The sequence below is a fragment of the Chelonia mydas genome, chromosome 2 (genome assembly GCF_015237465.2).
Source record: "Chelonia mydas isolate rCheMyd1 chromosome 2, rCheMyd1.pri.v2, whole genome shotgun sequence".
NCBI lineage: Eukaryota > Metazoa > Chordata > Testudines > Cheloniidae > Chelonia > Chelonia mydas.
In genome coordinates this window covers 175,114,900-175,128,463 of record NC_057850.1, presented here as the reverse complement: position 1 = coordinate 175,128,463, position 13,564 = coordinate 175,114,900, and the positions used below count along the sequence as shown (strand labels likewise).

The 13,564-nt window shown below is 44.0% G+C and overlaps 1 protein-coding gene across 3 annotated transcripts in view; it reads right to left on the bottom strand.

Annotated features, from left to right (window-relative positions):
* The window catches only part of DPY19L1 (dpy-19 like C-mannosyltransferase 1), a 95,805-nt gene extending 91,695 nt beyond the window's left edge, over nt 1-4,110 (bottom strand). The window contains exons 1-2 of one of the 3 annotated variants that reach the window (XM_043540613.1): nt 3,551-4,110; nt 2,438-2,506 (exon numbers count right to left, since the gene is read on the bottom strand). In XM_043540613.1, the coding sequence (XP_043396548.1) occupies nt 2,438-2,506; nt 3,551-3,860 (379 nt within the window). In that variant the 5' untranslated portion in view covers nt 3,861-4,110. The remainder of the gene's footprint in view (nt 1-2,437; nt 2,507-3,550) is intronic. The other 2 variants (XM_037890067.2, XM_043540612.1) reach the window with 2 other exon arrangements.
* Nucleotides 4,111-13,564: the final 9,454 nt, after the last annotated feature.

Below are 13,564 nucleotides of genomic sequence, written 5' to 3'. Positions count from 1 at the left end.
TCTCCTGTTGTAATGCTTTTAATGCTCTTATTTGGAATATTAAAAAACCACCCAATGCTCCATTCTTCAAAGATTTATGCACATACTAAATCTTTGAGCTCAACAAAACTATTTGGTTGCTTAACGGGACAACATCCATGCTTAACGGTAAGCACATATACACATTTTTTCAAGATTTAGAAATAATTATGTAAAAGGACTCTATTGCAGCAGAACTTGAATGGCATACTAGCATTCAAGCATAAACATGTTAGCATCCAAGCATAAATATGATTTGGGAATGAAGTACTACTGAAAAGGGAAGCCATTCTTAAGTCACAACATTTGGCACAGATCTGCCTCCAGAACAGAGGCTGAGACTTCTTCATAGAAGTGTCAAAATTTACTGGTAAATGACTTATGCTTTCAAGAACTCAAGAAGGAATAGCAATCATATTGTAATTTGTTATATTCTGTCTTGAATCTTAATTATGACAAAAGAATAAGGGTGAACTATTTTTCAGGCTCACTATATAAAGATTTATTGAAAATTCAACTGGGTGAGGTTTTCCAAGAGTTCAGCTCCCAGTGAGGCATCTAAATGAAATGACCAGATTTTCCAAAGAAAGGACAATTGAAGCTGCAGGATGCTGACCACTTTTAGAAGTCCTGCAACTTCATTTAGGTGCCTAAATAGGAGCTGAGCTCTTGTGAAAAATCTCACTCCAATAGTCGGTACTTAGTACTTTTGAAAGTCTGGCCCTTTCAAGATTAAGATTACAAAATTAAACCAACAAAACTATAAACCAAGCTTTTGTCAAATGTTCACATTTTAAATCAGATTTTGAAGTAGACCTCACATATTTACATTAGTATGGATTTATATTCTGTAGGAATAAATGGGTATGACATTTATACTTGGACCATTCACTTGTTAGCCCTGGCGTCACGGCCAAATTTCAGCTCTGGAAATAATATTCTGCCTGCCTAAATCCCCTCTGAAATTTCAGCTGAACAAAGTATTCGATTCCTGCCTGACACTGATTGTTTAGCGTTGTTTAGCCTTTTAAACAACAGTTGTGTTTCAGTCTAAGAGGATGCTGTATGTCATTGGTGAATGAAACGATTTATTGACAATTTACTTATCAATTACATCGTAATAACTTATAAAAATAGCAAATTTCTTCCTATTTCTCTGATACAATTTCTTCTAGAATCTAGCCAGGTTTAGGAGATATCAGTAAATATCACCCAAAATTTTACAATACATTGCAGTTATTTGGTGTTAAAATAAGATATTTAACAGATAAATAATTTGATGTTTGTTGATTTTACTTTAAGATCCAGCATTTTCATTTAACATAGCAAACAGGTATTTTACAATGATTTCCAGTAGTGTGGTAATAAATTTAATTTTTGTCTCATAAGCATAGTATGTCAAGAAATCATCTTCCTCTCCCCCAAAATATAATAAGTTTGATATTATATCCACATATATTTAAGTGCTCTTAAGCTAATAATGCCAACTAACAAAGTGTTCCACAGATTACGGTATTGAAGCAACAAAGGTCACAAGCCAGGGCGTTTCTTGGAAAATAATGACTGGCTAAAAGAAAGCTGATCACCCTAAACTTCCATCTTAGGCCATTAACCTCAGCCAGTTATTAACTTCTCCCACAAGTGTCCTGGGACAATGGCGTTATAAATAAATTTAAAAATTTGAAAAATATGGGGCTATTTCTCCCTCCTTTTCCAAAGTTACATACTGAACTCGTACACTAACAGAGTAATAATTTGTGTAAGTTGTTAGGGGAAGAGGATGTTTGTATGTTAAGAATCAAAAGATCTAACTGACTGAATAATTAGTAATTTATTACAAGTTCCAAATGCATTTCTAGGGAATTATGAAAAATCATAAGTGTACACACATATGCTTATGTTCATACATATATGCACACCTAAAAAAAAGTAACAAGTATCAGTCGAATACAAATACATTTTTTTTTTAAATTTGTATTTTAGCTTGCATAAAGGATTTTATTATTGGCTTACCTGTGCTCTCATTTAAGTCAACACTAAACATTACTGTCAAGCATCAGAGAGGTAGCTGTGTTAGTCTGGATCTGCAGAAGCGGTAAAGAGTCCTGTGGCATCTGACGAAGTGCGTATTCATCCACGAAAGTTTATGCTCCAATACATCTGTTAGTCTATAAGGTGCCACAGGACTCTTTACCACTAAACATTATTGCAAATCCCATCCTAGATGTTTATTTGTGAGAAAGAGTGGTTGTGCGTGCACAGGCACCAGAGATACACACACACAATGCAATAGGAATGATAACTAACATGCAAAGAAGCATCAGGGTTTCCCCCCTAAATTACATTCCAGACAAACTCGGATATAGTACATTTTTATAAAGCAGTGAGACCTTAAGAACTGGTATGTTTGTCTCCTTACCTAGGATAAAAGTGAACCATATCTTGCTATCTGCTCTCATGATGAAGGCCCCTTTTCCTTCAATAAATACTGTAAAAAGAAAATAACTGTCTTAGCAGTATTTAGTTTTAAACTTCAAACAATGAAAAACAATCTCATTTAAAGAGACTGTTCTCAGGCTGCACCATTAATATTCTATAGCCACCTTGACTTAGCTTCAAAACAGCTGAGATAAACTGGACACAGAGTGAATAAACCTATTTAAAAACAAAAATCAAGACTATAATAAATATTTTATTTCTACAGAGTGCCTGAAAAGTGTTTTTAAAAACACTTTGGACAAAAGAGAGAATACTTAACAAAATAGCTTTGCATTTGAATTGTACAACTTTGTAGCATAAAGTTTTGACTTTTTTTCTTTTGAACCCACCAACCCGCCAGTCCTTCATCAAGGCACAGTCAAGTGCCAGGTAGATTATCCCAACAGCAATGAGGCTAAATAAAATTAACGTTTTTTTAAAAAGACGTAGTTTCTGATGCTGTATAAATGGTGTGTGATGTCCTGTATTGTCTTCATAAAAACCTTCAACATTATAAGGTTTTTTTTCTCCTGCTTCCTCACGACTACTTTCAGGGTCCTTTCTCCTTGGGCAATTGACTCTAGAGCTGGAACAGTGAAACTGACCACACACCTCTGACTGCTGTCAGCTCCCGTTAAATATACGGGGGGGGGGGGGGGGGGGGGAAATAGAAAGAAACGTTTCCCCCCTACTTTTTCAATTAGAGGGTTACCCTGAAACACAATTTTCAGGCAAACTGGTTTCCACCCTGCCAGCGGTCCTTGGGCAGCGGGGAGCGCTCCCCGAGCAGGGCATGTGGAGCGGGGGCGGGTGGTTAAAGCCTCTCCTGCCCCAGGGGCTGCGCTGCTTGTCGGGGAGGGTGGCTGCGGCAGCAGCGGCCCAGCAGCACCCCAGTGTGCTGGGGACAGGAGCACGGAGACGTGGCTGGGAGAGGGGCCCCGAGGCTGATGCCCCCTGAGGGGAGCAAATCCCGTTAACCCCGCTTCCCAACGGGGGCACAAGATGGAAGCGGCTTTGTGCACAGCCAGCCCCCCGCGCCCGCGGTCCCGCTCACCTTGGAGCCCGTGTCTCCAGTCCCGGAGCGACCCCTCTTGGCCCAGGCCCAGCATCGCCCTCACCCTCTGGGCCAGGGGGCGGCTGGGCTTCTGGGGCTCGCTCTTGGCCCCTTTCCTCCCGGCTCCTCCTTTCCGCATAGCGCCGGCCCCGTAGGACAGCTGCCTGCTCGGCTGCTTTTGCTGCAGCCCGCGGCCGCTCCTGGGGCTCGCTCCGGGCTGGGGCGCCCCAGCGGCTTGGGGCGGGGGCGGCTGAGCGCCGGGCGGCTTGAGCGGCGACTCTTTGTGTCTGCCTCGGGTTTGCACGACCATCTCCGCATAGTCCCCGCGAGCGGGGGCGGGACGGGCTACGGGCGACGCCCCGGGGCGGTCAGCCGCCGCTTCTGCCCTGCCGGATCTCAATCGCTGGCGCTGGCCCGGGCCGCGCCGCCGGCTCCGCCCCGGAGGCCACGTGGAGCAGGCGGGGCGCCGGGGCCGACTCTCGCTCCCTCCCCGGCAACGGGCACCGGGCGTTCTGCGGGGAACTGTCACCGCAACGGCCGGACGCCGGGCCCGCCCGCGCGCCGCCCTCGAGGCCAACGGCTCTGCCCCGCCTTCCTCTCGCTCCACCCCCCGCTGCTCTGACCCTGACAGCCCCCCTCCCCCAGCCCGTGCGGCTCTTCCTGCCTTTGCCCCTTCTGCTCCCCTGAGCCTCCTGCCTCACGCGGGCTGCTGGGAGGCTTCTCCTGGTCCCCTGGCCGCTGTGAGCCCCCCCTCGGGGCTGCCCCTCTCCTCCTGCCCCACCTCTGTTCCTGGCTCCCTCTTGCTCGGTGGATTTCGTTAAACCCTTTTCTTTAATTCAATAAACTGGGACGGTTTAGGCTTTAGGTTGCTTTTAAATGTCACCTGGGGGCGGGCAGTCTCGCTTTGTTCCCTGGAGCTAAATTGTCAGTTGCTCCCCGGCCAACGGAGATGGCTCCCCTGGCCCTCCGCTGTGTGGCTGGCTGGGGTTTACGCGATCATTTCTTACAGCGATTGCAACAGCCTAGTTATGTCCTCCCACAGCTTTGAGATCTTTGTGAGGTTTCTGAGGGCCAAAGGCTCAACTGGTGTAAATATGCACAGCTCCAAAGAAATCAGTAGAGCTACACCAGCTAAGAATTTGGACCAGGATTTAAAGTCTCTGGCTTTCATGGCAAAGGATTTTTTTTTTCAAATGGGTTTCAGTGAGTCATTTTAAGCTTCACTCTCTTAAAAAAAAAATCTCACTCATGCAAATTGTCACATCTAGAGAACGCTTTATAGCGTGTACTGTGCTGTAGGACTGGGACACTTGTTGGGGTACCAGAAGACTGTATTAAAGAATATCTGAGTTCTAGGCTTTTTTACTAAGCAGTCTGACTCCTTCATTTTATAGGGAATGGCGAGAGTAGCATAACAGCAGCACACAGTATAACTGATTGCATGGAAACAGGGATAATCCCACATAAAGTCTGTCTGGTTGTTGTGTATGTGTACCTCTGGAACGTGAAATACTATTTCACAACTTTCTAAATCAGTCTTCTTAAGTAAATCACAACAGCTATCACTGCACCTCCTACACCAATAATTACAATTAGGAAGAATTACAATTCCTCTTTCCCTAGAGGCGCAAATACAGCACTACTGTCATAGGAGACTGTGTTGCAGCACAACTCTCCTTCTACATCCCAACTGTGCTTATTTGACCAGGGGACTACTAAGGCCAAATAGTATCAGATCTGAAAACAATGTTAAAATCTATATTGTTTAATTTACATTTTTAGAATAATTAATTAGAACACAGGGCAGGGCCTCCACCCACGAATACATATCCCTTTACTGTAGCTTCTCCCCCAGATTCCTTTCATTGTTTTTCTCTGATCCCTGATTATTGTCTGTCCTGTAACTTACGTCTACTCCAACCACTTACACTCCTTGATCCTGTTCTGTATGTTATCTCTGTTCAGTCTATCTTCCGGTCCCCTCTTTCTCTCTCTACTATATCCTTCTGCTTCTGGATTTTCTAAATTTTCTCTGCATTTGTCTTTCCTCTTGATTCTCTTCCTACATTGTTCATGGGTTCCTGCACTTCTCTCCTTCCACATCAGCAGCTTTGCAACCTAAAACTTACAAAACAGTTGCAATTTTCATGTGCTTCTCCTGTTTCCTGAGTATCTTTTAGGAATCTTAATGTTGGAATTCAGAGTTTCAACATCATATTGTTCATCAATAAGTTCCATCAATGCATGATAATATCAGCAGCTTGAGTAAACAATTGCATCTCAGGCTCAGCTACCAAGGTAAAGGGTAAATTATAAAAGATACAATGATAATGTAAGTTAAAAAAATATATAAGACAATAAAAATAGTAAAAAGATTAAGATGAGAAGCTGGGTGAAGTGAGGCCTCAGGAAGTTATGTGATTTACACAAGGTCAAAAAGGAAATCCATCACAGAGCCAGAACTCCAGCTCTCCTGGTTCGTAATCCTGTGTTTCAATTTCAAAATCACACACTCCCTGCATCCACACTTTGAACAACTCTTTTCTTGTATAGTAGGAAAATATTTGGGAGAGGGAGGGTAGCAATGTTTTTTTAATAAGTAAAGTAACATGGGACCAGAGGTTTCCATGACAATTGAAAAGACAGTGGGTCTGACTCAAAGAGAAGGAAAAGATGGAGTATGGGCAGCAGCAGATTTAATAGTGGGCAAATGCCAACTGGAGTCTTCCCTGTGTTGGGCCCTCCTGGACCCCTCGCTCATCTGAACATCAAAGGGGTGCAGTAATTCACTCTGCTCTGCAACTCTTTGATCTAACCCATGCCTCTCCATGTCAGACTCTGGACCTCCTGCCTAGCTCTGTGGTGTTTCTAGCTCTCTTGTCTGCTTCAGTCCCCCACACCTGGGCCTCCAGCCTCAGCTCCACTCCATTCCCTCCCTCCCATCATTCCATTCTCCCATGCAACCTGTTTTCACACCCTCACCCCAACTCCAGCCATACACTATGTCAGATCCTACCATTGGAGACCACCAGTTTACTTACCAGCTGGGAGTGCAGTTTTCTGCTGCAGCATTTAGAGGCACAACATGAACTTTCCTGCCCAAAGGGAAGAGGCAGCCAAGGCGGATATATGCACATCCAATTCTGGGCTGCTCTAGGCCCACAATGACAGGTTTCAGAGTAACAGCCCTGTTAGTCTGTATTCGCAAAAAGAAACAAGTACTCCTTTTCTTTTAGGCCCACAATGTAACTTAAGCAGCCCAGCCTAGGAGCAAGTACAACCCAGAACTACCTTAGCGTTGTGGCCCCCAACAAACCCATCACTGGAGCTTACCGGAAAGGCCACATAGAAAACACTGCAGCTTCCGTATGCAATGTCTGTCCTGGGGTAACTCTCTGTTTGCTCGCTCCAGGTCCTTTACAGCCCCTATGTACTGCCACAGCAGTGTATGGGGCCATAGTAGATCCCAGAATAACAACCTGGCTCTTTATTCTTAAATTTGTACCTAGATAGTACTAAGGACTTGCGTTTCTTGAGCCGTAAGGGGTATCCGAAGAGGGGGTAAAAATCCTCCTGGACGATTGCAGCAATCCTTGTGTCCTTTCTTCCCTATATCTCTGTCCACTTCTTGTTTGTACTAGTAGTCTTAGCTCTGCGCACATGCATTTATCTGTCCATTGATAACTACTAATATGGGTTATATGCTATGCAGTGTGTACCATAGGAGATGGGGAACAAGAAACGGGAATCCAGGACTTCTAAATGATTTCTCTTATTTAAAGCCTAAGATTTTAAATAAACTCTTCTCCAAATTGTACTTGTGGTAATCAAACACAAAAGATAGATTTCTCTGCCCTTTGGCTGCATCTTATTAGATATGAAGCCTATAAAAAGAAAAATAATTAAAGCATTTTGGTTTGTTTGAAATAAAAACAAGGCTATTTATGAGACCAAACAGCTAAAAAGAATATTGTGAAATTCTATTCTACTCTTCCTGTCATCTGATTTTTGTCATCCTGGTTTGCCTTAAACCATAGCTATGTTTGTCTATTGACCAGATCACCTGGTCCTCATAAAAACCAGCAAGTAGCTCAGCTGAACTGTAGGGAGGAGCAAACTCCTGCGGGAGTTCCTAGGTCAGGGGATAGAACCCAGTTTATATAAGCCTGACTAGGTTGAAGGGAAAAGGACATGTCTGATACAATTGACATTGTGCTATTCTGAAGAATTAAAATTGAAGTCATGATAAAAAGAGGACTGGAATCCTCTAGCTGGAGGGTGTTCTGAGTCAGCCTGCTGGCATACACTCACTCTCACTATTCCATCAGCTTCTAATGGGAGCCAGATTTTTTTTAAATAAAGTAACAGCCATCTGTCGATAGATCTAACCACAATTATTATTTAAAAAGTGATAGGAGAGAGATGCAATTTTTATGTATATTTGTGACAGCAGAGATCAGAACACTCTTACATATTCACCTGGGGTTCAATTCTCCCCTTCAGGATACAAATAACTCCTCTTTAAATCAATTGGAATTGTTTATATCCTGAAGGGAGTGAAATGGCCCAAAAGCAGCCCCCAGCCCATGTCTCCACCCCCCAAGTCCCCACACAGGGCAGGTGGAGATCTGCAGTTCCCCACAGTTGCCCCGGCAGCTCTTACCATGGCCCAGCTATGGCTCTTTGGCCCCCAAGGCCCCACTCCCAGGCCAGAAGCTGGAGCCAGGTCAAGGTAAGAGCCGTGCAGGCAGCTGTGAGGAGCTGCAGACACTTCACCTGTCCTGGGAGGGACGGGGGCTGGTCTTTGGCCCCCCAGGCAGGTGGAGGGGCCTAGACTGCATGACCTGACTCCAGCTCCACCTTCTGGCTTGGCTGGGGGATGGGCCTCCATGGAAGAGGCGGGACAGGTGTGGGGCCATAGAGGGAGCGGGATACATCCCCCCCCCACACACACACACACTTTTAGGAAGAATCCATCACCCCTGCTTACATGCAAAAGACCTAAGAGTTGGCTGAAGAGATCGCTGGCCTGCTGGTGTTAATTGTTAATAGATCTTTGAATACTGGGGGAAATTCCAGTAGACTGGAAGCATGTAATGTGCAAATATTCAAAAAGGATGAGTAGGATGACCCAAGTAACTATGGGCTGGTTAGCCTGACATCAGTCTCAAATCAGTCCTGACATCAAAATACTCAAATACTGATATAGGATTCAGTTGATAAAGAATTAAAAGAACGGTATATAATTAATTTTGGTCAATATAATTTTATGGAAAATAGGTCTTGTCAATTACTGATTTCATTCTTTGAGGTTACAAGTTTGGATGATAAAGGAAATTACTTAGATGCAGTAGACTTTTGTAAGGTGTTTGTCTTAGCAATGCACAATATTCTGATTTTAAAATTAGCACTATACAATAGCAATAAAGCATACATTAAATGACATCCCAAAGTAGCTGTCATTAGGGAATCCTTATAAGATGGGGCTGTTTCTAATGGGGTTTCACAGGGATCAGTACCATGCCTCACACTATACAACATTATCTGGAAATAAAGATGAAATCACCGCTAATAAATTTTGTAAATGACACAAAGATTGTCAGAATGATAAATAATGATGAGGATGAGTTACACAGAGCAATCTGGATCATTTGTTAAGTTGGACCAGTTCAAACAAAATGTGTTTAATATAGCCAAATTACAAAATTATACATCTACAGAGTAGGGGGAGTGTATCCAGAAAGCAGCGATTCTAAAAAGCTTTTAAGGGGTCTGTCAGGGGGTGTATGTACCCTACATTAGCCCAGCAACAAAAGAGTTAATACAGGCATTGTGAGACACTGCCGATTGGCAGTCTCACAGCAGCCGGGAGGGAAAAAAAAGTGCTGGGAAGCAGACAGATGGGGTGGCTACATGGGCAGCGGGTATCATAGGCTGGGGGAGGCTGTGCCTCCCCAAACAGCCTGGTGTGGCCCTGCCCACACTCCACCCCCAGACCTCCTCCTGTAGTTCCTGGCGTTCTGCCCTGGCCCAGGCTGGCTGGGGCTGGGCTGGCTGGCCTGCCTCCCTCAGGAACTCGGGGCTGCTGGCGCTGGGGCCGCACTGCCCGCCCAGCACTCGTACCATGCTGCCCGGTGCTTTGGGGGTGGGGGCGCTGCCACCCAGCACTCCGGGGCTGGCCGTGCTACTGCCCGGTGCTCTGGAGCTGGCCACCCGGTGCACCAGGGCTGGGGGCGCTACACCGCACTATCTGGATGCCCAGCGCTGGACTGGGGCTGGAGGGTGCTCTGGGCTCCTGCGGGTGAGGGGGACAGAATGGGAGGGGAAGGGGCAGGGCATCGGACACAAGGAGTGGGGACAGGGGCTAGCCTCCCTCAACCGCTGGGTCACCGGCCATCTATGGGCGGCTACCAGAGGAGTGAGCAGGTTTGAGAAAGGAGCCCCTGCCAGCAAGCTACTAAAGAGCTGCCCAGAAGGGAGTGAACTGACAGACAGGCTGGAGAGTCTACAAAAACTCAGGGGAATGTAGAAAGATGCTTAGGGCACTGTCAGAGTCGAAGAACACTGAACCTACTTATCTAGCTTGAGGATCTTGAGCTGGAAGGCAATGGAGTGGGTGGGCCTGAGTTCCCCATCTAACCCCCTGATGGACTTGGGAGTGAAGAATGAGTTTTCAGATTCCTGAGAACCAGGAATAGACTGACAGTCCTGCTAGGCTATGTGAGCCTAAGGGCTGTGCCATGCTTGTCCAGAGGGAGAGTCATTGCACTGATGCACTGTCCCACTGGATCATAGTGGACAAGTAAATCAACATGGGCTCCCAGTCCAATGTTGGGGCAAAAAGGGCGGGTGGAGGGAGGTGATTTTACTTCTATATCCAGCTTTGGAGAGACTGATATTGGCACATGGTGTACAGTTCTGTTGTCTATGGTTTAAGGAGCAATGTTGAAAATTGGAGAAGGTGCAGGAAAAAGTCACAAATGAGAGTTGGAGAAAATGCCTTACAGTGGACTTCATGAGTTTGATCTGTTTAGCTTATCAAAAAGAAAATTTGTAGGTGACTTAATTACAGTGTATAAGTACCTTAACAAAGTGAAAATACCAGGTACTATAGGGTCTCTTTAACCTAGCAGAGAAAGGCATAACAAGAGCCTATGACTGGAAGCTGAAGCCAGACAAATTCAAATTGAAAATAAGGCACTAAATCAGTGATACTCAGACCTCAGTGGTTCAGGAGCCAAACTAGCTATCAACATTACCTAAAAGAGCCATAGTCGCATGAATTCATTGCTTCATTTACATACATATATATATTCTCACAGCAAAATGACAGACCAAAAATTCTACAGTTGCTTAATAACATAGTAGATGGTTAATAACTTAGATTAGCTAATAATTAAATCAGTGTTTTAATATCATGAGCTGCAGGAGACACATTTAAGAATCACTTGCAACTCCTGAGCCTCAGTTTGCGTATCACTGCACTAAATGTTAACAGTGAGGGTGATTAACCAGTGGAATAAACTACCAAGGGAAATGGTGGATTCTCCATATCTTGATGTCTTCATATCAAAACTGGATGCCTTTCTGGAAAATTTGCTTTAGTCATACAAGTTCTTGGGCTTAATACAGGAGTAACAGGGTGAAATTTAATTGCCTGTGATATACGGGTGATCAGACCAGATGATCTGATAGTCCCTTCTGGCCTTAAATTCTATGAATCTATGAGTGATAGGCTAAACCTACCCAATTATCTTGTAATATCCTTAATAATAATAACAAAGATGGCTGTACCCATCTTACCTGGCTTAGAAGTTGAGTGGTCCCTAGTTCTTCCATGTGGGGATCCTCCACCCAGCTGTGCTCTTCCTGATCCAGACTTCCAACCTTTTTGAAACCGGAGCTGCAAGAACAATTCATCTGTGGGTTGCAGCTGATGTTTTTCTCAATTAATGAGTAAATAAAACAGGCTTAACCTTTAGCATGAAAATCCACTGAGTCACAGATTTTCCAGCTATTATAGAATTTAGGTCAAATTCTTCCCAGGTGCAACCACAGTGATCAATGGAGAGTTATACCAGGAATGAATTCAGCCCATTGTAGTCAAGAAAAGAGTAACTGGGGAAAATACCACTTACTGTATTTCCCTGTATTAGCATCTTTCCCTGGAGGGTGAATCCCCCTCTTGATTTACTACTGCAGGTGTAATTTGCACCCTAACCTGCAGTAGTAAATCAAGTCTAATGGATGAAAGCTGGAAATGAAACTGACTGAAATACCTGTCAATGAATTTTCTACATTTAAGCTCTTTATATATTAAAATATTATTTAGCATCAGGTTTTCAGGGTTTGAATGGATCTGTGAGTGCATTAAGTATCCAAATTTGTAGAAATGTCATGCTCTACTAGCCTAAAGAAGAGCTCTGTGTAGCTCTAAAGCTTATCTCTTTCGCCAACAGAAGTTGGTCCAATAAAATTTATTACCTCACCCACTTTGTCTTTCTAATGCTCGACTGACACCATTAAAACCTGGTCTTAGTAACAGTCAGCTTGCTAAAATTGTATTCACATTAAGCAGATATAACCAGCAGACTCAAGGCCATTGTATATAATAATCTAATGGGGAATTGTGCAAGTTACAGCTAGACTCTAGAGATCTGAGCAAGATGACATTTTTGTCATTCTTCTATACAGTCGAAATTGAGCAGCACCTGTACTGTACTGCTCCTGTACCTGATCCAATGCCCGCTGCATCTTATTGTCTTGAAACGGCTTACCAATCATTACATGTTTTTTCTGGGATTCCCAAGAAGTAATTTTGGATGGAACCTCTTTTTTTTTTTTAATCCAAAGTTGATTTTTAAAAAATAGTGATTCCAGCAAATACAAATGGTCCAAAAGGCTAATAAGAGCCACATGGTCCTTTTGCTAAGGTGATTTCAAAACAATTTAAACTATAAAAATCCAACAACATACCTAGAATAAGGGGGAACACCCTTGTCCCTTCACTCACATACACCAGTACAAATCAAGAGGAACTTCATTTAAGTCATCGAGTAGCTTCACTGAGCTTCATTGAAGCTCCATGGATATAAAAGATAAGAAGATATTATTTATCTGAACTGTGGGGGTTACTGGTGACCCTAATTAAGATTGGGACTCCAACGTGCTAGGCACAGTACATCATAAGGCATAGTCCATACCCCAAAGAGCTTACAATTTACAACAAACAAGGAACCATCAAAAAGATGCAGAGTAGGATACAACACGCAAGTAAAGTAGTCTGGGAGTATCACAGTTCAGGGCAACTGCACCTGTATTTCCCCTTGGTGGGCCAGCAAGGGCACCCGCTCCAGGCTTCCAGCTCCTCAACTGTTACCTTTCTTGGCACCTCACTCTCTTCCGGCCAGAGTATTTCCATCCTGCACAGTTCCCGGTCTTCATCATGTCATTCCCAGCAGAGAGACAGGCTAAGCGAGCACACCTGCTTGCTTTCTCTTCATAAACTGATAACAGAGGGATTGTCAACAGTTATAAATACCACACAGTTCTTCTATACAAGCCTATTTTATTAAGGTAAAAGCTCTCCAGAGAAAACATATTAAAAACAGTAAAAGACCTACATGCTAATAAGCCTACCAGAGATCACGCCAACCCTAACATGGGCTCTGGCTGGAACAGTCCTTCCAAACCCCTCTCAAGAGGTTTCTTTTGTGGTCACAAGTTCATCATAGCCACAGCTCAGAAAAAACACCCAGTCTTATGGGCCTCTGTAGGGCAAATCCTTCCAATCCTTCTCTAAGGATTAGGGCCATTCGTGGACCAGGGGTCTTGTCCATTTGCTGGGTCAAGAAGGCAGCTCTGAACCAGTTTAATGCCATGCTATTTATCCAAATATCCTTTCTTTATCTGTTGGTCCCTGGAGAATCCAGTTTGAACTAATATATGCATACCTCTCCACTGGTGGGGAGTAGCCTCAAAGTGTTCATACTGGAGAAATTATATTAGCAACCC